The sequence below is a fragment of the Labrus mixtus genome, chromosome 19 (genome assembly GCF_963584025.1).
Source record: "Labrus mixtus chromosome 19, fLabMix1.1, whole genome shotgun sequence".
Classification (NCBI taxonomy): domain Eukaryota; kingdom Metazoa; phylum Chordata; class Actinopteri; order Labriformes; family Labridae; genus Labrus; species Labrus mixtus.
In genome coordinates this window covers 5,959,017-5,986,508 of record NC_083630.1, presented here as the reverse complement: position 1 = coordinate 5,986,508, position 27,492 = coordinate 5,959,017, and the positions used below count along the sequence as shown (strand labels likewise).

The 27,492-nt window shown below is 44.6% G+C and overlaps 1 protein-coding gene across 2 annotated transcripts in view; it reads left to right on the top strand.

Annotated features, from left to right (window-relative positions):
• Positions 1 to 1,295: 1,295 nt before the first annotated feature.
• The window catches only part of zfhx4 (zinc finger homeobox 4), an 81,368-nt gene continuing 55,171 nt past the window's right edge, over positions 1,296 to 27,492 (top strand). For both annotated transcript variants that reach the window (XM_061064579.1, XM_061064578.1), the window contains exons 1-4: positions 1,296 to 2,958; positions 22,705 to 25,246; positions 25,759 to 25,971; positions 26,443 to 26,737. In XM_061064579.1, coding sequence (XP_060920562.1) covers positions 22,751 to 25,246; positions 25,759 to 25,971; positions 26,443 to 26,737 — 3,004 coding nt within the window. In that variant the 5' untranslated portion in view covers positions 1,296 to 2,958; positions 22,705 to 22,750. The remainder of the gene's footprint in view (positions 2,959 to 22,704; positions 25,247 to 25,758; positions 25,972 to 26,442; positions 26,738 to 27,492) is intronic.

The following is a 27,492-nucleotide window of genomic DNA, read 5'->3' as shown; positions in this document are numbered from 1 at the left end:
TTTTTTTTTTTTTTTTACCTCAGAGAATGTATTGATTAACCAACAATGTGACTTCTTACTGCGTGTCAAGCCTTTATGGATATATCCGCACGATTCAAAGTTATTGATCTCCTGAAGTGGCACAAGATCACTATGAGCTCTCAAAGCTTCCTTTCACGTCAGATGCATTTCTAAATACAACAAATACTCCACCTTTAGCATTTAATAATTACACCAGAATTTAAAGAGTTTAATTTCGGACCCTCTGGATAATGTTTCCGCTGATGTCACAAATACATTTATTGTGAATTTATTTCCTTTTGAACGCAAAAATACTGGCACTCTCGCACGCACACAGACCAACACAAGCAGGCACACACACAAACACACGCACACACACATACACACACACACATAGAAACATCACCGGAGCGGAGTTTGCAGATAAAAATCTATAATTAATCGAGGATGCTGCTGATATGGAAATGGGGCGAAATATTAGTTAACGCGGTCTATTGTGGAGCGGTCCTCCGGAGAAAGAGCATCGTCTGCAGGGAGAGAGGGAGGGTGGAGACCGGGGGGATTTACAAAACGCAGGAGGTTAAGATAAGCGGTAGTCTGTATCAGCTCTTTGAATCCGCTTTGTACTTTCTTTCTTTTTTCCTTTAAAACAAATAAAAATGTAAAGCGAAACCAGGCTAAAAATGACATATGCGCGCGGAAGAAGTGGACAAAGTAGATCCTTTCACAGAAATTGAGATGCTTGAATAAAAAAAAAAGACAAACATGGTGGTTTACGTCTATATAAGTCCTCCGTTTAGGTGTACAAAGTCGCAAAATGAAAAATAGGTCCACTCTATACATCTTTGTGTACCTCGACCCACGGCCCCTGAGTCGTGGACTTTTTTTTTGCGCGTCCGCTGCAGCAGCGGGTAGACTCGATTCCCCAAGCCGTCTGTGAGCGACGCCTCCAAAGGCTTGACAGGCTAGAAAGCCCCCCTGGAGGACAGGCAGGCAGCTGCAGCAGCAGTAGCGGCAGCAGCAGCAGGAGCCTTGGATCCGGGTGAAAAGTGACGCCTCTGTTCCTCACCTCGACCCACCCACCCCCCCTCTTTTGTCGGAGACCTCTCTAAACCCAGAATAAACAGCCTCGGGTCGGGTCGGGCTCGGATCTCTTGGCTTCTTAAGGATCCAGTTGGTACGGGGTGCAGTCCAGTCAATGTGGCTGCAAAGTAGACCTAGTAGTTCACTTGCCAGCAGCAGCCTTATCATCACATCCCAAGCCCCGGCTCATGCAGTTCAATTCACCCCCAGCTTCGATTTTTTCCATGAAGGCGAACAAGATCTCTTGATTTTCTCCCCGATTGAGACTGTGTAAAGTCTTCCTGTTGCCCAAAAGCCACTATTAAAGCAACCGGGGGGAAACACACAAAAAACGGTTTGCATTGAAAGGCTATAGGGGCCAACAGAGCGATGCACTTTGTAAGGACACTAAATGTAAACGCAAGTGAATAGAGCTTTGAATAGAGAGGGGGATTTTTAGTCTGACCCTGTATTGGATTTTGCAGTTTGGCTCTATTGAACCCACGCGGGGCCTCAGCGGTCCCGAAAGGGCAGTGATGACTTTCCAACATGTGCTGGATTACTGGGATGCATCATGGCTTTGACTTTTAAGCTTGAGTGTTTATATGTTTCATATTTGCAAGAGATCACAAACAGGCTTCACTCTGACGACGACGTTATTAGAAAATACGATAAAAAGACAAAACTGTGCATCCACGAGTGGCGTAAACAACCAACATGTGTATGAATGGCTTTTCTTTTTTTTACTTAAAAGATGTTACCTATAAAATGTTCTCTACAGTTTGTGCAGGCCTGTTTTCATGCACGACACCAGACTACTTTGTGGTTTGATTCTCGCCCTCAGGTGTTTTTTTTTCTTTTTGTTTTTGTGCACATTAGTGATCAAATATGTTACTCATCAAGTTGTACTCCTTAACGTCTTTTTTTCAAATTGTTCCCTACATTAAAAGAAACTCACACACGTATTTCTAGTTCTCTGAATACGCAGACTTTGTCTCTGTGCGCATCTTCACCTGAAGATTCATTATCAACCAAATCAAGATGGTATAAAATACAAATGAGCATCATGTCCAGGACAAAATAAACACTTTTGTTTACTGACAAATAAAGAAACGTGTGTTGGAGAATCCTGCGACTCAGAACAGGAAAGACAATCTACAAAGATGATTCTTTCATGGAAAAGGATCATTTATAAGTATTAATTTTTCCAAGTACTTCGAGTGTAGCCTGTTTGCTGTGCAGGAAGCGCTTGTCCATTGTTCTACATGTGATTTGGCCCTCAGAGAGAAACCGTACAAAAGGATTTTTCTGCGCGCATAGACCTCTGTGGCCGCCAGGGCTCCGTGTGCGCGTCATTTGCAATGTGGAGACTGTTGATCAACTCACTAATTACACTTCTCTCCTCTCTCTCCCTCCCTCTCCGTCTCTCTTTTGCTCCCTCCCTCCCTCTCTCTCTCATTCGCCCTCTCTCTCTCTCTGTCTCTCTACCCATTCCCAGAGTGCATATCGGGAAATAGACACACAAAGACATGCGCACTCAACTTAATCAGCCATTTTTTTAAACAGGGCTAAAACGATAATAATTAGCAGAATAAAGACATATCGGATTTTAATTTCCTTTCCTCCGTTTCCCGACCCCGTCCACAAGAGAAACTGCGAGGCAGCCCGTCGACACGTCGTTTCACCGCCACCGGAACCAAAATAAGGGATAGCTCTCAAAGCGCTTGACATTTGTGGTTTTACCCCCTTTTCCCAATATAAAGTTGGAGGATTATTGTAATTTTCCCTGTTTTTCCACGTTTTGAGTGTCCACTAACGCAAGCCGCTGGATGTGACTGTTTTAAAAGCCAAGAGCAAAGAGAGAAGCGGAGGTGACGGCTTTGGAGGGGGAAGAAAGTAAGTTTTTTTTTTCCTTTCCACCTCTCCCTTTAACTTTTATTGAGTAGTTTGGGGTGTGTGTTAAATTTAGGGGTCGGATATCGATTATCTATCTCGCTGGTGGATCTTTGACATCGGGGCTGTTTGGATAACAGGTGCTGGGTTGTTTTAAGTCCAGAATAAAGGCGGATATCGGGATGTTAGTGCAACTCCGGCGCTTTGGCTCCGATGAAGTGAGCGGCTGACAGGGTCGGAGGCGTTCTTACGCATGTGTCCGTGCTATTACAGAGGGATATCACGTCCAGACCTGCCGTTTGCAAAGTTATGCGTCTGTTACCAAGAAAATGTGGTGGACACATAGCAGAGTAGTACTCTACGGTAGATATTACGAGAGGAGCGTTTCGCTCCTTTTGTGGCTTTGCAGTGCGGATATGGTGTTGCCTTTCTAGGAGTCCGATCCCTCGGACATGTCCGCTCTGAGCATGTTTCCAGTCGAGGGGTCCGACTCGGTGTTTTCACCCACTTCCTCACTCGTTATTACAGTCCCCAAACATCACATATTTCATTTAGTGATACATTTTGGATGCACCGCTGCGCTTCAAGCCAGTTTTTACTCCGGGTTTCCTGCACCTTTCACGGCCGAAGTGACACGATCAGACTCCTGGCACGATCCCCTCTTTCCTGTTCATAAGTGAAAATCTGGCAAATAGTCCGAGTTATCACCTTTATTCAACTATCATTACAAAAGCAAGGTGCATTTCCCCCGTCGTGGTCCACGGGTCTTTACCTGCTGCGCTTAAAAAAGTCGTCCCACTTTACCGAGGCGTGGGTGGCTGCGTCGCCCAGGAGGGAGAGCGATCGCTGGGCTACTGATAGCACGGCGAGTCCCTCTAGAGCCAGCAAACTCCTGGGTCTCCTGTTTGTCTATAGCACCGGTATTTCAAAGATCAAAGATATAACCTATCCACAAGTCATACTTTCTTGTTTGGTAACACATTTTAAATCCCATCTTTAAATTCCATTTATCGGTCCCAAATCTGCGTCCGTGGGTTTATCATTTCTTGTAAAAAATTGTCCCTCTTTATTTCCACCAATTCGGTTTATAACATCCTCTTTAAGTTGTCGATAAAAGATGTTGTGAATTAATTTGGAGCAGACAGAACACAGGAGCAGGGCTTCTCAGGTATTTTGCGCCCTCATGGCAGTTTTTTTTTTCAGCTAGGTAGATAGACTTGGCTCGGATTGGGACGCGACAGTGACAGGGGGGACATCGATCGCACGGGAGGAAAAAAAAACAAAACATCAGGGCCAAGGGGCCAGTCAGTCTCCAACCCGGGTATGTAGCAGTCAGTGTGTGTGTTTGTAGAGACACGGTGTATAGGGTAGGCGACCTTGTTTTTTTACTGTCTCTATTTATACTCGGATTTAAGCCTTTTGCGTATGGATTTTGAGAGGGTATTTACGCCAGTAAATACAGGCTTCTACAGCGGTGTTTCCAAATACACTACACTTGAGAATTAGTCCGGATTTTTGAACGTGAAATGGTTTTTAGACACAGATTGTAAACCTTTTTTGAAACAAAATTATGGATTTTCTGTGGAACCTGAAAGACGCGTTTTCACAATCTATTTTACTATTATCATAATTTTATTTTATTTCTATTATTGTTTTTGAATATGCTTTACCATTATTTGAATTTAAAAACTAAATCCAATAAATACATTTCATTTTTTTTAACTATCAGTTTAATGTTCAATCAATTTTATAGATTCATAAATGATGAATACTGAATTAGGTTTTTCCTCCAATCACACAATTTAATTGCATCTGCATAAAATCATACGTTTCATTACACAAATAGGCCTTGATGCTAAAAATCCAAAAAGTGAAATTATGAGAGGAGATGATCCTGTCTAATTGCAGTGAATTTCATCAGTTAATGATGCTATTGTCTCACTCCATAATAACACAATCTCTGTTTTTATTTTTCTCGTCTGAATGAGAGATTTTTTTCTCGAGGTTGATGTTTGCAGAAACCCAGGCCCTCGTGTTTTTTTTTTGTTTTTCTGTGCGGGCTTGTCTTAGCACTATCAAAGGTTGTGTGTGTGTGAGTGTGTGTATCTGCATGTTAGTTAAGCAGCTTGTAACGTTCATTTCAGCCGCAGCAGTCAGGGAGGGATAAAAAAAAAAAAAAACATATAGTGTGAGAGATAGGCAGACAGCCCTGAGAGGACAATAGCTGTTGGCTTGAAAATGCTTCTTGATTATTAAAAGCTAATGCATTTTCAGCATTGCAGCCTTCATTAAGGTTGCGGATGGAGGGGGGGGCGAGAGGGATGAGAGGGTGCTGGGAGGAGGAGAGGATGGGAGAGAAGGAGACAGGGGGCTGAGCCTGTCCTATAACTCCTAGGCCCAAGACACATGCAGCTAGAAGATTGGCTCGGGCCTCTCCTAGGGGTCGACAATGTGTCATTTCCACCCGGCTAGATTGCCCTCTGCCTATCTGATATTAATGTGCAAATCAATATTTCAGGGATTAAATTTCCCTTCTTCATTTTTTATGGTTTCTACCTCAATAAGTCTCCCGTCTAATAGAGGAGGCTGGATGATTTAGAAGCCTTTGCTGCAGAAAGAGAGAGAGAGAAATAGAGAGGAGCTTTGCAACAAGGCTATCGCTGCATTTTAATGTTCTTCTTCTGCGTGGAGCCCCCATAGGCCTTCAGTAAGGAGGGCTATATCGCTGCTTTACACTGTAAAGACAGCCAATTTGGCTAAAAAAGGCTGAAAGAGAAAATATGAGTCCGGTTGAATACTTAAGACGCTGTGGTAATCCGAGTAGCAGGTATTAGCGAAAGGGGAGCTCCCCCCCTTTTTTTCAAAGACACACACACACACACACAAGCACACACACACACACACACACACACACACACACACACACACACACACACTCAGCTACATTCAAACCTGCATTACTTGCCGTCATGCTTGGGTGAACAGTGTAGCTTACTACACGCCACACTGCTATAACAATATATTTTTTTCTTCCTCTCGTTCTCCTTTTTTTTTTTTTTGCATGGAAGCCCATCGACATGCATTGTGGAGATTTACTCTCCTGCGTAATAACATCTGGCGTACGTGTGTGATAGAAATGAATCACTCTGACACAATGACCTGTGTATGATTATTGGTGAAGGGAGGAGCGTATTACCATAGTCATAATGCTGCATCTCATTGAGAGTCGGCTAAATGAGCTTGGACCCTCTGACTCCCCATAGACATTCATTAGGGGACACCGCGCAACACAGCAGCGGCGTCTGTCTGCCAATAGGTGTGTGTCTGCATGTGTGTTTATTTAATCCTCCTTCCTGTACCATCTGGTGTGTGTGTACGTGCATGTCCAGCAGCAGCAGCACAGTGTGACCCCCCCCCCCCCACCCCACCTCCACCCCCCCATTCAGCTTTAGCAGCAGAGCAGAGGAGACTGTTTTAACATCCCCTCGATAGGGAGAGTGTCAGCGAGTGAAAACACGGGAAAAAGAAGAGGGGAGAAAGAGACAGAGGAAGAGGCACAAAAGAGCTCTAATTGTAGCACGACCGCTTGGCTTCCTCCCTGATTCACGGCCATTACCAAGTGAAAAGCACAACCGCCTGTCCTCCATTATCAAAACGGCAGGCCTACACACACTCTCACGTCCATACACACATACTCACTGGGGGGAATCATGTAGATTTTTTTTTGTCTCTTATCTATGGCTCAAATAGCTACTCTCACTCTGGTCACCCGCTCTGAGGAGATTGAACGTATCCCAACTCTCCCACAGAGCATGAGCGGTTGGATGTTCAAAAGTACGATTTAATTTCTCCCTTTTTTTTTTCAGGTTTCCAAGCAGCGAGAAACAAATAAACACAACTTGTCGAATTACGCTTAGATAGGCCAAGTTGTCGTTCTCAGATTCTTTTTTTTTTTTTTCACACTTTCTCGTCGGGTTTTATGCAACATGTATTATGCAACTGTTCGAATGATGTAGCTTTTGATGCAAAAGAGCTATCTAACAGCAGAGTGTTTTAGATCAAGGTGTGATATTCTCTTGGCTCTGTAGTGCCTGTGTTAAGAGGTGACGGTCTGCAGCAGCGGTGTCAGGGTCCTCTGGCTCGGCGAGGCCTGTAGGGGGAGAAGCTAAGAAGTCCGCAGCAGCTCAGCGTTATGTCCCAGAGAGAGAGGAGAGGGAGGGGTGGGGGGGGGCATCCTTTGTCAGCCCTGGGGCACCACCGCTAACACACACTTTCTCTCTATAACACACACTGAGCGAGAGGCGGAGGAGGGTTAAAGACTTGGAACGAGATCAAGCCCCTCCGTAGCTCCCGGGGTGGGTGCTTGTGAATATGCGAGTTTTAGTGTAATTAGCACTTAATTATATTAACATATGCAAATTGTCAGGCGGAGAGCTTGTACCGCCGGTGGGTATCGGCTGAGATACAAGTGACTCTTTTGTACCACCACGGTAGAAAAGAGAATAATGGGTGTGTGTAAGGCAACCAGCCAGCAGCCAGGCAGCCAGGCAGCCAGGCCGGCAGCCCCCTGTGCTAGCACATAACCAGCTAGCTCATTTAAGTCTCTGCCCGGCCGCTTTGCCAAATTTCATTAGTCGCCATGACGACCTGGCTAATTGTGCTGACTAATGTCCCCTGATCTGTCGTCAGTCAGGAAGGGTGTGCATCCCTCCACTCCCCCCCCCCCCCCCCCCCCCCCCCACCCCACCCCACCTTTACCCCACAGAAACATGAGAGGGGTAGAAAGAGAGGCCTGACTGTCCAGATTAAACCGGCACACAATGACTCCTATTTACACACGTTCCGCTTGTGCGAGCATTTGCATATTCAAAAACACTCTGCCATGTTTCCTTGTCTGCTCAGTGTGTGTGTTTGCATGTGCACTCATGCATTGGCAGGGTTGTGTGCGCATGTGGTGGCAGTGTGTCTGAGGGGGACGACAACAGTTCAGTTTTTTGCGTGCGTCACATGTGTAACACACTGCTGTCTGTGGAGGAGAGAGAGAGAGGGAGACTGGGACTGTGTGACGGCTATACGGCCGTGTGTAGCGACACAGCAGAATTTGTTTTTGATTATTGTACAAGACGGAGAATCTGGCAAAGAAAGACTCGGGCCTAAATAACAGGCACAAGGAGCTCTGCCTTTGAAACTCGCAGGCCCTCTTTTCACTCCATCCAAATATCTAATTACAACACATCTTTATAGCTACCCCCGACCGAGCAGCAGGACTTTCTTTTTTTTTTTCAGGGGGAGGGTGGACAAACATTTAATTTTCTGTGCTTCCCTGCTAGCCAAAGGTGGATAGAGATTGGGCCTAGTTGGTGCTACTAGTACTTGCATGCTAATCCTGTTTTTTGACAGGAACGTAAACTGATATAATTGCTTTTCAGAGGCAGGAACGGCGGTTTATACAAGTGTGAAAGCACGGGAAAGGGGATTAGCATTATTTTGCATAATGCTGGGCAGGCGCTGAATGGGGCATTGAACGCTTGACTGGGTGACAGAGATGAAAGAGAGATGAAATGCTCTACCCCTCTTCTCTCTCTCTCTCTTTCTCTCCCTCCCTCTCTTCCCTACAGTCCCCTCTGTCTGTGGCTGTTGTTAGCCCGTGGAGGAGTGTGTTTGCTGTGTGAGGACCCCGGAAACACCAGGCTGGTGTTTTTTTTTTTTTTTTTTTTTTTTTGGCAGTTTCTTCAGATGCCAGCAGATGGAAGCTGTCATGTGAGGCGATATGTATGATAATAGAGTAAGTGTGTAGACTCCTTAAGCCTCCATGTATACACTAAACTGCATCCCTAAAGCACTGGAGTGTGCAATTATGTAGTGGATGTGATGTGGCTCAGGTAGCATTTACATGGGAGGAAGGGAGCGGCTTTCATGGATCAAATCAAACTACACTCTTCTTACATTCTTCTTTATTGAGATGTTTGCTCAGGATTTGGTTGGATATTGTCTGAGTAGAGGGAGCTGTGGTGTTTCAAGGCAGGTGTGTGAACGCCTGCAAGTGTGTGTGTGTGTGTGTAGCAGTAGCAGGGGGAGCACCCGGGTGATGACGCAGCTTAAAATTGCCACCGTGACTTCCATCTGACCCGATTCGACTTTGTGAGTAATTTATGATCAACCGTCATCATTGCTATTGCATCTGGCGTATGGAAATGATCCGGGGGCGATCGAGGGAGGGAGGGGGGGGGGGTGGCGAGGTTCTGGTAGTGGAGAACATGAACGCCACAAAGGCCGGTGTGGCCTGTTTTTGTTGTCTCTCATTGGACAGGATCCTCTTTCTTTGACCTTTTGCACGCCTTCCCTCGCCTTTCATATGCTAATGACGGCCGGACCCGAGGAGGAAACGTGCTGGAGCTGAGTGGAGGAGGACAAAGACTCCCCTCTCTCTCTCTCTCTCTCTCTCTCTCTCTCTCGCTTTTTCCACGCTATATCTCCTCTTTTTCTTGCCTCTTCCCCTCTCAACAACTTGACAGACTTTGGCATGAAAGGAAGTGAGTGCTTAGCGAATGGGAAAGGTGGGGACGGTGTTCTCGCTGTGACCTGCGCGAGGATCAAGTGCACTGCTGCGTTGTGTGTGTGTGAGTGAGTGAGTGAGTGAGTGTGTGTGTGTGAGTGTGTGTGTGTGTGTGTGTGTGTGTGTGGAGTGTTACTCTGAGTGGCCCTTGTAGTGTGTCTTGCAGATCGGTAATCGTTTGAGCCGTGCTACCGGTAGTGATGGTTGAGAAGTGATTTGTTGCTTTTCCAGTGAAGCTAGTCGAGTTGTCATATTTCTCCCGGACTCTTTTTCCAGCTCTGCCAACTCTATCTCCTCACAGCCAGTGAAGTAGTGTCTCTGGCGGGGTAAAAGGATACTAATATAGTTACTACAACCCTCCCCTAACATAATACTCCTGTTGAGCATGACGTGGATTCGGGGCTCTTTCGGCTCTGTTATGGGAAGGGGGCATGTTATCTGTAGGAAATGTAATTTTTGTCCTCATTGAAATCGTTCATTATTGAGCGCGGTTATCTAAATGTTTTTGTTGCTGTTGGTCCTGCGCCAGTCAGGATTGCGTTACCCTCTCTCTCTCTCGCTCTCTCTCTCTTCTCTATGTCCGTCTCTCACTCCCTCATTTCGCCAGGCCCTTCATCAATCTCTTCAGGGAAAATACAAAAAGAGGGGGATTTTTTCTCTCCGTCCTGTTCTCAGGCTCTCCTGCCTATTTTGCATCAGCCATCTCACACAGGATATTAGCCGTGGAAAAACACAGGTCTGGGTATTTCATTTAGAATAATGTGTTTATTCTTTTCGTTTTCAAAGTGAGAGTGGGGGGGGGGGGGGGGGGTGGATTTTCGTATAGGGTGGGGAAAGAACAATCGGGGCCGTGTGTTGGAGGACTCTTTCTGTTTGATCTGAGGTCCTGCGGGCCCCCGGGGGGTCGGCTGAGATTCTCGGGTTTAGGTGAAATAAAATGGGCTGTTGAAAAAAAACGAGGCCTCTTTCATTTGTTCATATTGTTTCAGTGATTTGCTTTCTCTGTCAGTGTCTCATATGCACTGGTGCTCTCTCTGTCGTCTTTCATTTGCATCTCTGAATGCTCTTTTTTTTCTTCTTGTCAGGTAGAGAAGTGAGAACAGTGATTGGCCGATTTAGAAAGCAAAGAGAAACTGCCTCTTTTCTGATATTTCTAAACTTCCACAGTCCTTCTGTGCATATGTGCCGATACTCATTTGAATTCTTTACATTTCTTCTGTTACCTTTGAGACTGTGACATTGCGCGTCCTCTAGATGCAGTCACTATGAAGGACACTTGCCCACCCCTTCACGTCCATTTGAGTGCCTCAAAGTCTTCATATTAAATATCCAACAAAGCATTCTGCAGGCTTTTGTTTTAAAGGTTTGTCCCTCTCGTGCTTCCCAACAAAGTAACGCGCCGTACAAAAGGTTATATGCCACATTTCATTGATTGCTCTCAGAAGTATTTTCAGAGCTGTAAAAATTGGCAAGCAAAAAGAATATGCCCTACTGCCTCACGAAAAGAGAAGTTAAAAAGACAAGCTCTGAGCTGAGAGAAGGGGGGGAAAAGTTGATGAATGACTAAGTTTCTCCAGGTTTGAGAAAAGATGCACCACAATAGCACAAGACGTCTCATGACAAATGATGCATTCGCTTCCTCGTTGGCCAAAGACAAAGGGGGGGATTGAAAAGGCAGCGAGCCCAGTCACAGGACATATGCACATTAATAGACCTGCAGGGAAAATGGAGAAAAGAGGGGAGAGTGATACATTAAAGCGGTGCAAATAAAAAGAAATGGTTAGATAAGCTAACATGATAGTTTTCATAATAGGTGATTTATATAAACCTTACTTTCCCCCCCCCATTCTTTTATATCATTTGAATCCATTTTAGTGTGTGAGTGTGTGTCTGCACATGCCTGTGTACGCATGTAAATCGCACATGCAACATGATTGGCATCTGGTATTCCTGAAGGCAATAGCATGTGGATATCAAGGCCATTGGCAGGGCTCGTCAGGGAATAAGTGGCTAATTAATTATGCATGACTTGTGGGCTTAAACAAACAGTGTAATGAGAGATGAGATGAATTTACCAAAGAATTAAGCCCCAGTTGCATGGAGACCTTTTCAATTATTCTATTATTATTCTTGTTATTTTGTTTTTTTTTTCATAAAAAAAGGAACAATTCTTTGTCTCTTTTAAAAGCATGGAATCACATATATATTTATATTATTTCAAGCCGTCTAAACTGTAAAGCTGCCGGCCACCTGGCCTCACTGAATACATGTAACCACAATGAGATATGAAAAGTATTTAAAAGAACAGAATATTTCCATTCCTAATGCAGACCTCAGTCTGATCTAATACAGTCAGGCTAGCATGTGTCTCCACAAATCCCCTGAGGAGACTCCAGCCAACACTATCCCTCTTTCTTTTTTTTCTGGCCTGGCACCAGCCCTGGAATTATCTTTAATTATTTGCTTTTATGAAGAAAAAAAATACTCTTTCCCCCCCCCCCCTCTGACAGTAGAGAAGAAGAGCAGAACAGGCGCAGGAATGTTCTTGTATATGAAATTGTAGGTATTAACAGGGCCGGTTTTGTCAGCGGTTTCACTGATGTATCAGCTCTCTGCCCCTAGACTAAATAAAGAGGGTATTTTTTTCTTCTTTTTTCTTACATGTTTCATCCTGGTGTAGATGAGCAGATACAGGGAGGCCTTCGGAGGAACTGTTAAAAAAGCAAAGTATGGCTGAAGAATGGAGCTCCTCTTTTGACACAATACCTAAACAAGTGTCAGGATGTGGTGATGGACGCTTACTGCGTTCACCCGTCAGAGATACTCCTCTTTTGACATTTATTTCTGTGATGTTGTGAAAGCAAAAAAAAAGCAGAGATTTGATTTAAAAAGCAAACAGAACTTTTTTTAAATTCATTTTAAAACGAAGCTCTGTTTGAAAGTGGCTTGCTTTGCCGTGAGCATAATCTGCGAGTGTGGTGTCTGAGAGAAAGATTTGCTGACTCTGGTCTTCAGCTGCCTTGTCATTGACCTCTACGGTCCCCTGGTTGTCACATTATGAGCCATGCAACACACATGCAGGCACACAGAGAGAGAGAGAGAGAGAGAGAGAGAGAGAGAGAGAGAGAAAAAAAGAGAGCGAAAGAGAGCGATATTCCGTGTTGATAATTTAACAGAGAGCACACAGTGAGACGTAATTTATCTTGCATGTTAGATTTCAACATGTTATTGTGTCACTTGTTTCTAATAGCAGTTGTTTCCTGCAGCGAACACGAAGGTAATGGGTCCATTTCATCTCGGTTCCCTCTCAGCGGGCCGGCCCCGTGGATTTGCGTGACATGGTGTTTATTTGATAAAGGAATATTGTGGTGCTAATCTAAAACCACGCTAATTACATCTGACAGTTGTTTGTTTGTAGTGAAATCCAATTAAAATGTAGACTTTTCAACTCCATTGCTCATCTCCCCCCCCAACCCACCCCCTCTCTCCCATTCTCTTTCTTTCTTCCCTCCCACGGTAACCAGAAAAAGAGCCGATGATGGCACAAATAACAACTGTGCTTTCCTTGTGGTTTTTTTGTGAGAACAGGGCAAACTCGTAACAGCTGTCAGAAAAAAAGGGGGTTTGTTTAAAAAAGCAAATGGCTTTGGTCTAAAGTTCATTTGGAGACCTCTCTAATTAAATAGAGAGCCAAAAGCTTAAGTTAATTAGTAATTCCCTGGGTCCAGAAATTAGACCTGTCACGAGTATTGGAGCTCTTGGAAAGCCAAAAGGTATGTGTGCACTTCACAAACCTATTTCCTTATGCAAGGCTCACACGTTCTTCCTGTTGAGACATTAATGGTCTTTTTTGTGGCGTGTCAGAGAAGTACTCGGGAGATGTTTAAGGCAGGGGCACATAGTTTGTGGCGTCAGTCAGGATACCTGCCCTATGATTATGTTTATGAAGATAATAACAGGGCTGGGGTCCCGCCGAGCACCGTCTTTAGAAAAACAGCCGGGGTTTTGAACTTTAAACTTTATTGTTACCCCCTGCAAAACAACTGGATTGCTTCGGCTTGGTCGCCCTGTCCCGAGAAACGTCTGCACAATTAGCAAGGTGTCTCTGCATGCTGACTTTTAACTGTCAAAGCAGATGTTCTCCTCTCTACTCCTCGGTGTAATTGGAGGGATGAGCACGTATAAATCAGCTGACTTTAACTCAATGGGCAGACAAGATGTCCCTACCTGTCCAGACCATAAAAGATGCGAGTTACAGACTAATAACTAGCATTAGCGACAGCCAGAAACCACACGCTTTGCTAAAATGCAGAGCAAATATGTATTTTTCTAACTGTAGAGCTAGTGTGTTTTTTTTCTCTCTCAGTAATGCAGACAAATATCTTTAACCAAATGTGGTCAACATTTTCAGCATTTTTTCCTTTCACAAAAAGTCACTCGAGTTGCTTCACAAGTTTATAGTGGTTAATAATAGGTTCAAAAAGATGTGCAGGACTTACGGCTGTTGCAAAAACTGGTTTTGAGTGCTGGAAAAGTACTTAATGTTTTTTTTTTTTTTATTTCAGACCAATAACACTCATCTGGCTAATTTTGAGTAAAAAAAAAGTCTAGACTTATAAGTTCACTTGCATTGCAGTGCTCTAACTTTAAAGCAGCGTAGCATCAGAGACTTATGCTAGCTGATAGAGTATAAGCAGGGTTTTCTATCTGCCAGGTGGATGTGAAATGCCTGCGTCAGAGACTGCTCTCTGTGTCTGTCTGTGAGCGTGCTATCCTTGACGGACGTGGACAGTGTTTGCTTAACCTCTCCTGCGCTGCGCTACCATGGCCTTGTCAATTTAAGCATGTGTGTGTGTGTGTGTGTGTGTGTGTGAGAGTCCAGCAATGGTAGCTTTCATTTTTCATGTTCCCAGCAGTATTTTTGCTAAACAAACCTGCTGAGAGGCAGAGTGAGAGAAAAGAGGGGGAGTCTGAATCAACACAAATGAGTGATATTTGTTATTTTTTTCCTAGGGTTGTGTATAATTGTGTGTGTGTGTGTGTGTGTGTGTGTGTGTGCATGCATCAACACACCCTGATCGAAAACACACACTTTTTTAAAACCAGATTTTTTTTCAGGGCTTTGTATTTAGCAGGATTATTAATTTCTCTTGACAAATAATCCCACCCGGCCATCCCCTTTAACTTGCTATGTTATTTCAGAGCAGAAGTGTGTATGTGTGTGTATGTGTATGTGTGTATGTGTGTGTGTGTGTGTGTGTGTGTGTGTGTGTGTGTGTGTGTGTGTGTGTGTGTGTGTGTGGGGGTGTGATTGTGTGCATGGTCTCATTGCTTTTGCCTCATTCCAAAGGATAAGGCTGCGATTTATGTAACATCTAAGCCCTTTCATATTGTGTATGTTGTACCTTACAAGAGCATGATGATGAGCAGGCTAGATTAATATTTATTTAGCGCAGGGAAATCAAGGATTAAGCAGTCATCATTTTAGCACTAATCCATGTCTCTGGTGAGATGCAGAGACAAAGAGAGGCAGATTACTAAACGCATAACACCGACAAAAACGCAATTAGTTGGCGACTTCCTTCCCCTCGACTGTGTGGAGAAAAAAAGAGAGATGGACAGAAGATGTGCAAACACACGCACAAACAGTTTTTCTCTTCTTCTTTTATTTTGTTGTACCTTTTGTTTTCTCTGTTTGTCTGCCTCTCCCTGACTTTTAAACTTCTCCTTCTCACCCTCCCTCTCCGTTCAAAAGAAGCCCTCATTGAAATTAGCGGTGGTTTGTCTGATTCACTCATCTGACGTAAATGTGTCTCATGATCTTTTCCACTGTCCGAACTCACATACTCTCACACACACACACACACGCGCGCGCGCACACACACACACACACTCGCAGACTGACACACATGCAAGAGCGATGAATACTTCTTTCTTAGCTGCAACCACGTGGGAGAGGGACAGTTTGCTTATGCTGTGTGAGTCTTTGGATGTGTGTATGTGTTGTGAGTTACTTAGGAGTCTGTAAATAAAATTACATTCTTCACTAATTGAGTTAAACTGCTTTGCTGGAGATGTGGCAAAAAAAAAAAAGAAAAGATGAAAGCTCCCTGTGTGTGTTTTGTGTTTGCATGCTGTGTGTGTGTGCGTGTGCAAATTTGTGCGCGCACGGTGCTAATCTAGTTCGCTGTTAGCAGTCTCAGGTGTAACCAATAGAAACATAGTGAGTGTAGCAATGTTTGCTAGTTCGGTCCTCAAACTTCTGCGTATGCAAACGCGATAATGAAGAACTGCAATAAAAAAGAAGGAGTGTGTGTGTGTGTTGTCTGTAGGAGGGCACCCCTCACATGGAAAGCAACAACAAGGAACAGCAAAAGGGGCCAAAAAGAGCATTTGGAGAGTCTTTGCAGTGTGAGTGAGGGGTGCTTTGGGAGGGCATTCGTGGGAGGAGGTGGGGGGGGGGGGGAGCCAAACCAGATGTGAGAGAAAATAAAAGAAGAGAGATAAATAAAAAAGAATGAACAGACAAGTCGTGCTGCGAGAGAGAAAGACAGGGAGAAGCACAGAGAGAGGGAGAGAATGCCATCCTCACTTCCCCTTTGCCCTCCTTCCTCTCTCTCACTCGGCCACTGAATGTTAATGGCTTTTTCTGCCTCACCCCCTCCTCCCTTACACGCACACACACACACCCTCGAAATCCCTCCCCATGGACACTAGCGCATTGTTTGTGGCAGTGCTTCTATTCTTTCAAACTTAATTACCTTCTTGCCTTTTGTGGCGTCGGGGGCTGGAAGTTTTGCTCCATGGCAGTGGAGGTCGTCACACATTCTTTGGCGGTGGATTCCCTTAATCTGGGGAGTTGAGGGGTGGGGGGGGGGGGGGGGGGGGGGGGGGGGGGGGGGGGGGGGGGGGGGTTAAAGAGAGAGCGAGGGGAAGAGTCTAGAGAGAAGAGTTCCTACCAGCATGAGCTTCTAAAGGTGGTTATAGTACCCCTCTGTGCTCGTGTATGCACGCGTGCACGCTCATAATAGTCGAGGCATAGGCTGCCCTTTGTTTGTGCGGTTCATTTCCAATCAACCCTAATTAAGTAGAGAGTGTTTCCAGATTGCCAGCGAAAGAAAAATCCCCATTTTTTTTCTTCTCTCCCCTTCAGTCTATGCTGTTTCGAGTTCGAGGGAAGGGGAGTAAGAAGAAAAAAAAAAAATGGAGGCATTAGCTATGTAGATTGCCTCCGCCTTTGATGCTGGAAAAATCTTTAGCAAAGGGCTGTAAGTGGCGTCTGCGACCCGGCAGTGTCTGACTGTTTATTTTCATGTTTCAGTTTGACTTTAGTTTGAAATATCGCCTCTTCAAAGGGCGCAAGACTTGTGCATATATTTAGACTGGACCGTGTAAGACCACAGTCCATCTGTAGAAATGCCAAAGTCGTCTTTAATCCAGTCGGTTTTGTGTGCGTGAAATTGCACGAGCGGCCGATAAACTGTGATGAAAAAGTGCTTTACAGAAATGCGTTGAACTGGTTTAATATGGTAACTTGAAGTGTTTGCCTCGGAGCAGTGCCTGGATCACATGAGAAATGTTTTCACCTCACCCTGGCTGAAGTTAGGATAGGGGCTGGTGTAATCTGATCCTCAATCAGATTCTAGGACCCATCTGTGGCTTGAGTGATATGATTCTTTTGTTGCTCTTAGAGGGGGGAGAAGACAAACATGGCTGCTGGGTTTTTTACTGTTTGTCCTCACCTGGTCACCAAGTTTGTTTTTGCATACTTTACTAGTGTTGTTTCCTCTGACCCTGTCATGTCACATGTGTGCAGATTGTTTTCCAAAACTACCCAGATATTTTTGTCTCTCAACAATGAAATATCAGTTAAGAGCCTGAGGGTCGTTAGGTGTATGTTACTTGAGCAACCAATGAGACTCATTTACCTGTCATCAACATGAGGGATAGAAGCTGCATACCTGCTTTAGGACCTGAAAAGAAATACCACTTCCGTCCTCTTCATTTCTCTTCATTACCCCCCCCCCCCCCACTGCCCCTGCTCTCCTCACTCTTTTGCGCCCTTCCACAATCTGAGATCATTGCTCATGTAGGAGCAATTTTAAATTTGATTTGCTAAAAGGCTTTTTTTTTTTTTTTTTTTTTTGCGGAGCAGGTAATTTGTAGAACAAGAATCTTGTGCTAAACAGAGTGGTGTTTGCTTTAGGTGCCTGGGCCGCGCCTTGGGATAATGATAAGGTGTCTTTTTGGTAATGAAGGCCTTTGCTCAGAAGGAAGAGGACAGGCGGACAGAGGAGTGTGTGTTTCGAGGGGGGGGAGGGGGGGGGGTATGAGGGAGATCTGCTGCATCTAGCGTCTAATATTACACCTCCAGGCAACAAACAAGGCCTGCATGAAAATCCTTTGTGAGGTTAAGAAGCAGAGAAGACAAAAAACACTTGGTCACGCAAAAGCCCTCCCCCCTCATCCTTTTGCAATTTTCTCCCTCTGTCCTTTCTTTTAAGACTTTAAAGAGAGCATTAGGCCCTCTCCTGTGATTGCGTGCATGTGTGCATATGTGTTTGTGCACGCATGCGTCTCTTTGATGGCTGCCGAAGCTCCTCTTGCATTGTGAGGAAGGAGATAATTCCCCTCCTCCTGCCCCTTCACCCTCTTCGTTTCTCATCCCTCCATTTCTGCATGGCAACAAATAAACAGGTCTAATTAGACCAGAGTAGGCCTATTCATGGCACTGACAGTGGGAGATGGATGCAGGGGCTTTCACAGTGCCCTTCGCCTTTGTCTTTTGCTAACGCTTGGTGACATTTTGATAGAAGATTTGGTGTTAGACCGAAGGGACACATGCAGAGAGAGGGATGACCTTCGAGGAGACCTCAAGGAATGGACACATAGTCTCACGCTGTCTTCTGACTTTGTTGTTTGACTTTTGCCAGCTAAGATGGGTGACCTTAAAAAAAAAGAAAATCTGTCTGGATTTAATTTCTCCAGTTTGGAGCTGTGCTCACATATGTATCCCAGCAGTTTGAAAAGTAGAGGGACATAACTATTTCAGAAGTCTGATGACCACATCTCCGAGTACATAACTAATCCCAGTGTTTACAGATCTTAAAAATATTCACAGAAGTTTTGAAGCACTTTGCATTCAAATATCGGACATTTCATTCTGAATTTGAGGCTAACAGATCCAGGTTTGGACACTGACGACAATGTGGCGACGCTTAACAAAATTAGGACGAGACGCTGACTACAACAAAAGTTTGGTAAGCTTTACACTGTGGACATAATGTAACACACATTATAGACACATGTATAAGAACTGGAAAAGACTTCTCTTGGAAAAAAAAGTTCCAAACTTGAAGTGCTTTAAGAAAAAGTCATGAAGGGGGCGGATTTATGAAAAAAAAAAGGTGGAGAAACCCCCTACTTTTGACTGCCTCTATCTCTCAGGGAGCTACTGAAAAGCAGATGGAGGGATAGAGGGGAGAGAGAGAAGGGAAGGCGAGGGAGGGGGGGAGAAAAACAATAGGCCCGGTAGGAGTCTCCAAGCCCCTTTTCTCCCCCTCAGAACTAGCAGTGTCCAAACCAAGCATTCCTTGGCTATTATTTGCCTCTCATTGGATCTGATCTGCCACTTTAATTACCTTAGTGTATGTGTGTGTGTTTGCGTTCGTGTCAACCTGTGTCAATGTGCATGTGCGTGGAAGCAAAGGGACATGCTTAATTAAAAAACAGAGGTGGGAGCAGCTCAGGCCATCTCTTTTGTTCTCCGGTTAAAAGAAGGGGACTATTTTCAGCGAGGAAAAACCTGGGCTTCATTGTTGGTTTCTCTCTCTCTCTCCCACACTCTCTCTCTCTCTCTCTCTCTCTCTGTGTATCTGCACATCTCCTTCTCTCATATGAAAGTAGTCTGGTTGTTTAGCAGAGCGGAGAAAGAAGAGGTGGGGCGCCTTAGCTAGCGGTAACCAGATCCACCTTTAAAAGAAGCAGCAGTGGGCACTAAATGCTGTGAAAGGTGTAAGGTTTGGGGATGGGGACAAAACAAAAAAGAGCAAAGCAGATAACTGTTTTCTGTCCGGTAATCATCTTTCATGAAGCTGACAACTTTTCGAATGGATCCATGTAAGCCTAAAGAGTTAAGTGTCCAAATTATTCCTTTAAGCTCAGTAAGGTACATCAGGAACATATTTTATTCATATCATAGCAAGACCAGACACCTCATTACTTCTCTGTCCAGCTATTCTAAATGAACACATGCTGAATGGATCAGGATGGCGGCAGAGGCCTACACCAGACTGCATTGAACCACGTTGCTCTTTCATGAGAGAGCATGGGTTAAGATCAGACTTTGGAGCTACGAATTTGAAGCTAAGATCTGGCATGGGGTCATTGGAGAGCAACAGACAGTTCTTCATTTGAGATTTCACACAAGATTTAAATATCAAAACTCCTTCATTCAGGAGTGTACTCGCAGAAACTCTGTTCACAAGACATACCCTACCTATCCTGTTTCTACAAGAGAGCATTTCTGCAGATATTAATGAAGATAAATTCCCCCAAAAGCTAAGAAAAGCACAACAAAAATAACTTCAAATGAAGCACTATTCTCACAGTGATACTTTGTGTGTCAGCGCTCTGTTGGTTTGACAAATAATGGGTTCCATTACAACCCTGGATGATAAAATAATGGACAGCCGCGTTATTGTTGGCAGTCAACACACATGTAAACAGCTGCTAACCTGTTAGCAATAAGGGCGATATGTCAGTGCCAAGTGCTTAGCACATTGGCTTACCCATAAGACATAATTCCATACTTAAAGCGTTAGGAGATGCATAATTCATAAACCGCAGTGTTTTATGTCCGAGCTACAATTCAAACGGGTTGCTCCCCAATGAAATAAGCAGTGAAATGACACCACTGACAAGTAGTAAATCCTGTCGTATGTGTCGCATTAGCTCTCAAACCCACTGCTTCTGAACAGCTTTACCCTCAATCACATTTAACAGAAGCCTCGGTAAGAGGGACACTGTTGGAGAAAAAAATGAAATATGACTGCAGGAACAAGCTAGGTGTGTTGTTTTGGTTCTAGGTGAGTGTAATTGGAGATTTATGGTAAAAAGCTAAATGAGCTGTGATGTATATGGGTGTGAAAAACCTTTAATACATATTTTTTGGGTTCTGCCAAATTCTTGTTTCCCTTTCTTTCTGCCAGATAGAGCAGCTATATGTAAAACTTACAAGGCCAAATGTTGTGTTTCCACTGGCTCAGTTTGTGTTTGAAGTATTACCATGCATTTGTGTGGCCTATTTGAACTCCTTAATAGTTTAGAAAGAAGATCTTACTACCACTTATTCCTTTGCAATTAGGCCTTCATGGCTGACTTCACATATGTTCATGTTGTGCGTGTATATTGGTACATTTGTAGGTCTGCAGAAAAACATAGGTGTAGTACATTTGTGCACATTGTGTGGACTACATAAAACTACTCTTAGGATGGGATGTTGTCACATATCTACCTACTGCCTTTCGTCACTTGAGCAGAACAGATGAGCACAAAACATAATCTACTGCTCCTTGATTTTTCCTAATCTCATGAATAGAGATGCAGAAAGTGAGTGAGACACAGAGAGAGAAAACATAATTTCTCTCTTTAATCTATCACTAGTCCCCATGGAATCATCTCCGGGATATGTCAGATTAGACCTGATTATAGCGCGTGCACTGACATGCACCCACCAACATACTCACACACATGTTTGATTTCATTCCTCACGCTTTTACTGTCTCTCCCACTGGCTTTGTTTAGCCCTGGATTGCAGTGGATTAATCCTCTAATTGCTTTGTAGCTTTGTTGTGAGAGAGAGGGAGTGTAGAGAAAGAGAGGGAGAATTAAGCAGCAGGTGGATTGGGTTAAAGGTTAACATGGCTCTTTAAAGCTTTCTTTTAATGCCAGCTCATTTACAGGCATGCATCTGAAAGACGCTGGTACTGTATCAAGTTAAAAAAAAACACTGGCATGCATAACTAGGTCTCATTTACTGCATTTAGCCGAGCAAGAAAACTGTTTCTCCAAAGTAGTGAAGCCCAAGTTCTCCATCTATTTTTCTTTTTCTCTCCTTATAGCTTTTTCACAGTTGTTTCTTGTTATTTAAGTGATGAGACATTACATCTATGATTAGAAGATATGTGGTTGTGGGTTAGATGTTTTTTTCTCTACATTGTGTGCATGTGTTTGTGTGTGCCTCTGTATTTGTGAATTGTTGTGAAAGGCTTCTATACTGAAGTAGTGAGGGGTTGAGAGATGGGCAGCCTCCCAGGATTGATAACATCTCACTGGTATTCCAAACATCATTCCTCATGGAAGCCCGTTCTCTTTCTCATTTCTCTCTCTCTTTCAGACTCTTTCTTTTTTTTTTTTATTCCTTTTGCTCCTGCATGAAAATACTTTTCAAATGATATTGATGTAAATTTTATTTGCTCATTTATTCCCACATCTGCAACCCCGTTGAGAAAATTTACCAACAAATGTGTTCCACTTTCCACATGTCAAGTATAGTCACACACTTACTACATGGCAATATACAGTTCTTTACTTTCCTTGTCCACACAGTCTAAGTCATACCTTCTGGTCATTAATTGGTTAATACATGTGGGCTCATTAACAACTCCTGACTGGTAAGAACATGCCAAGACTGATTAAACTAATGAATGGAGAGTCTTCTAATTCTAGTCCACTTTTCCTCCTTAAGGAAGACACTGACTTCTGCATGGAAATTATTTGTCAAGTTTGATTTATGTGTTTTAACTCTTCAGTTTTGTCCCAAACTGCACTTCTGGAGTTCTTGTTGGGTCTAGCTTAACATCATTATCTTAACACAGCTCTTACACACAAGACACAACAGCGGTTGCAATGTGGGATGTTTATCAAAGAGTTTGTTTATTAGACAATTGGGTAATTCCTATAAAGTTATCCACTGCTGACTGACGTCGTAGCTGCTTCATTCATTTATGCTTAATTTCCCAGTCTCAAAGCTGTGGTCCATTCGACCAAATAGACACAAAACTTGGATTCAAGTTTTTCCCCCCCTTGCAATTATGCCAAGCAAGCACAGTCTGTAAAGTAAAAGTTAGATACACATTTACTGAATTTCCTTCGTAATTTTAAATTTCTGTTGTTTTCCCCACCAAACTCAGGTCCCTGTTACGCTGGATGAGATGAGATCCCTATGTAGTGGTCGTCATGGCAACTTGTGACTCTCCCCCTATGGTGTCATCACGGCAGCAAGAACATGGTGGCCAGAGGCTGGACGCTGCTGCTGAGGACAACTCCATCATTGCCATGGAGACCAGTCTCGCTAATAGCAACAACCCAAACAACAACCAGTCGTCACCTGCCGCCATTGGAGAGCCGGAGAATGGCCTTGGAGAGTCTGCTGTGAGCCCACTGAGGTCCACTGCTACCCCTACCACTGTCAGTGCAACCACCGACCCTGTTACTGAACAGAGTCGGAAAGAAAGCTTTAATTCTGGTAACAAAGGGAGTGTTACTGGGACTTTAACAGGAGGAGGAGGAGGAGGAGGAGCAGCTTTGGGTTCGGACTGTTCTGCCCCTGCCACATCTCCTGTGGCACCGGCAAAGGAGATCCCCTGCAACGAATGTTCTAGTTCCTTCTCCAGTTTACAAAAATACATGGAGCACCACTGCCCCAATGCCCGCCTGCCTACCACCGGGAGTCACGAAGAGGGTGAGGAGGTTGAAGGGATGGTAGGAGAGGAGAGTGAAGATGAAGGAGAGCGTGAGGTGGGTGCTGCAGAAATTGGGGATATGAACAGCGAGATGGAGGACGATAGTGATGTGGAAAATTTGTGCAGCGAGATCATCTACCAGCCTGATGGCTCTGCCTTCATCTTGGAGGACTCCAAAGAGCAGCGTGGCAACCAGGGGGGGCTCTCTGGGTCTCTCCAATTCAGGGGCCTGCTGTCCCCCCAGACGTTCCCCAATGCCCAGGTCAGCAGTGTCCAAAGTGGCCTGAGCCAAGGGGGGGAGCGGTTGGAGCAGCCCGCTGCACCCATGTCCTTCTACCCCCAGATCATCAACACCTTCCACATCGCCTCATCCTTGGGAACTAAATCCCTAGCGACTGACCACCCCTCCTTCCCAAATACCTCAGCTGGAGGGCTGGCGGGCGCTGGTCCCGTGTTGCACAGTTTCCGTGTCTATGACCTCCGCCACAAGACTGACAAAGACTATCTGACGGCGGATGGTGCAGCCAAAAACTCCTGTGTGTCCAAAGATGTCCCCAACAATGTGGACTTGTCCAAGTTTGAGGGCTGTGTAGCCGATGGGCGGCGGAAGCCTGTGCTGATGTGTTTCCTTTGCAAGCTGTCTTTTGGCTACAGCCGTTCCTTTGTGACACATGCTGTCCATGACCACCGTATGACCCTGAATGATCAGGAGCAAAAACTGCTGAGCAACAAGCACGTCTCCGCCATCATCCAGGGCATCGGCAAGGACAAAGAACCTCTTATAAGCTTTCTGGAACCAAAAACCCCCCAAAACTCTGTGCTACCCCACTATCCCACACCTGCCAACTTCCTAGGGCCAGACACGGGGCTCCGCAGCTTGTGGAATGCTTTCCACAGTAGTGGAGAGAATGCCGATTCCCTTCAGGCAGGTTTTGCTTTCCTGAAGGGCAGTGCCAGCAGCTCCTCCAATGACCAAACCCCCAGAACCCAAACCATGCCAAAGGCTGAGACCAACCCAAACCTCGGGGGAGGGGCTGGTGCCCACAGAACCCACAGTGGGAGTTCTGCTGCTGCTGCCATTGGTGGCAACCTGGAAGGTCAGAACTCTGATAGCGACTGCAAAGGCCACGTTAGGGACACATGCACTTTGCAACCCAATGGGCCGGACCTGAGCCAGTACGCACCCATCAAGCGGGAGCCCGGTACAGCGGGAGGAGAAACTCCTGAGCAGGATGAGGATGCCTACTCCAATGGTGTTGGAGTAGAAATGGAAGTAGATGAGGAGGAGGAACATGCCATGAACATGGCAATGACAGGCCAGCGGGCCAACAGCACCAGTAGCAAAGATTTCCCTCTCTTAAACCAAAGTATTTCCCCCCTTTCCAACAGTGTGCTAAAGTTTAACAGTGACAGTAAAGGCCCTGCATCCACCTCCTCATCCTCCCTACCTATGTGTGAGAAGCTAGAGATGGAAAAGAGTCGCCTGTCCACAGCCCTGGCAGCTGCCAGAGAGCGGGAGAGCAGCAACGACTCCACCAGTGAAATCCTAGCAGGACGGGATGGGTCATCACCATCCTCTCACCCCCTTGACATGATGATGTTGCGCAGAGATGATGAGAGTCCGGGGCCTCTGCATCAACACATAGGAAATCCTAGTACGCCTGGAACTCCAGGGACACCTGGTACCCCTGGCCCAGGTGAAGGGTCTCCAGGTAGTGGGGTGGAGTGCCCCAAGTGTGACACAGTCTTGGGATCTTCACGGTCTCTGGGAGGGCATATGACCATGATGCATTCACGCAACTCCTGCAAGACGCTGAAGTGTCCCAAGTGTAACTGGCATTACAAGTACCAGCAGACACTTGATGCCCATATGAAGGAGAAACATCCGGAGTCCGGTGGATCTTGTGCGTACTGCCGCACAGGACAGCCTCATCCTCGTCTAGCCAGGGGTGAAAGCTATACCTGTGGATACAAGCCTTTCCGCTGCGAGGTCTGTATATTTTATGAATTAGATTTCTATTTCCTCAAAATGTTTTTGTCTCTTAGATATTCCCAAATTAAGAATACCTTGTTTTTTAATACATTTGTATTGGGTTGGGTTTTATAAGCAAACTTTAACCATGTATTTAATCAAAACGAATCAATTGTTCAATTGGATACATGGCAAAGAAAAAGGTTACAAATATCTTAGTAATATAGATCATGTAATCTGCTTCTGAAGCCATCGTTAGCATAGCAAATTTTGAGGCAAAACTGTGATCTGACCAGCTTTGGACATTTCTTAAGAAGTACATCAGTATTCACATTGTAATTATGTTTTACAAGGGAGGACATTTCTTTTAACTTAACATCACCATTCTCAGATATGAAGGTGAAATCAATTATTTAAAAAAACTGAGTAAAGAAAATCAGATAAGTAATATTATTAGTAGATGATATATAAGTCTTTATAATGCACAGAGTCTACATTTTTTAATAAACTTAATAATTCTTCCCTTGTAGGTATGCAACTACTCAACAACAACCAAAGGCAACCTTAGCATCCACATGCAGTCGGATAAGCATCTAAATAATGTACAAACACTCCAGAACGGCGGCAGTGAGCCACAATACAACCACAACCATGCCAACCCTGTGCCCAGTGCCAGCCTTGGTGGAGGCTGCGGTGCACCCTCGCCATCCAAGCCCAAACAGAAGCCCACTTGGCGCTGTGAGGTAATGAAACAAACAGAGCACTATTGTAGCACTGTAGTAGCAACATACCCATTTGCTTGTTTCACTGTCTACACAATGAGACATTTATTTCACTCTGCGTCACTATGTCTATTATTTTTCCTGGACACATCATCTGACCTCTGGTCATTATAAAACTGATTTTTTTAGACACTCTATTGTTGTATAAAAGTTTTGTAGAAACCACAAGAAAATGATCATCGTTGCCATTTTAAACAATAATGCTTCGATTGAATCGTATTCTCTGAATATGGTACTAAGATTTTGTAATTAGTGTTGTTTCTGTTGTCCTGAATTCAAATATTGAACATTATATAGATTAATAACATGTTTTATCAAAATTAAATTCCTTACAAAAAAGGACCACCCTTAATTTTGAGTGGTCCAAAACCCTAAAATGATGACTATAAATAACCATAAAAAGATTTATTTCTTCCACTTTGCTTCAAACAGGTGTGTGACTACGAGACCAACGTGGCACGGAACTTGCGGATCCATATGACCAGTGAGAAACACATGCACAACATGATGCTGCTGCAGCAGAACATGAAGCAAATCCAACACAGCCTCCATCTGGGCCTGGCCCCGGCAGAGGCTGAGCTTTACCAGTACTATCTGGCTCAAAACATGGGCCTGGCAGGTGTGAAACTAGAGAACCCTGCCAGCAGCAGCGGCCCTGACGCCCAGATGATGATTAACCCTTTCCAGCTGGATCCTGCAACAGCAGCTGCTCTTGGATCTGGTCTAGGTGAGTGCTACTAGAATTAATATGAAACACTGAATATCTGATAATCTTTTCACAGGTAAATAAGGGGCACTTTGGCTGAGGCTGGGTTCAAAGTATTTTTTGGTTTAATATTTATTTTGCTCATCTTGGTAGGTTTTATCTGTTTGGTCATGTCATCTATGTATTATTTTTTATCTCTGTGTCTGTCCTTTGTTTCTTTCTTTTTTTTTCTCTACCCTCTCACCCTCTTTTTTATGCTCCCATCCTTTTTACCTCTCCCCTCTTGCCGCACCCTCTTCCCTTTCTCTTTCCCTCTTATCTCTCCTCTCATATTGTCCCTCTGTCATTGTCTCCTTTCTTTGACCCCTCTCGCTGATTAAAAAATGATTATGAGACGCCACATGAGAATTATTCTTAATCTTTCATTTGTAATTTTCTTAAGTCAGCTTAATCCTCCCCCATACACACACTACCCCACCTTCGCTCACCCAGGAGAGAAGACACACACACACACACACACACATGTGCACACATGAAACACTCATACAAGCACACTCTCACACAGCAGGAAGCGGATTCCCGTAGGAGTGAGAGAGATTTAACAATGACCCTGCAGTGTTACACACCCACTCCCTCCTCTAGTGTGGAGGTCACAGCCCAGCTAGCAGATGTACTCTCAGCGAATTACACTGATAGCACACAGCTCCCTATAGTGAGCACAGCTGTACATAGGTTAGATGGTGTGAGCAGGATGTTCATTCATTCAAATAGACAAA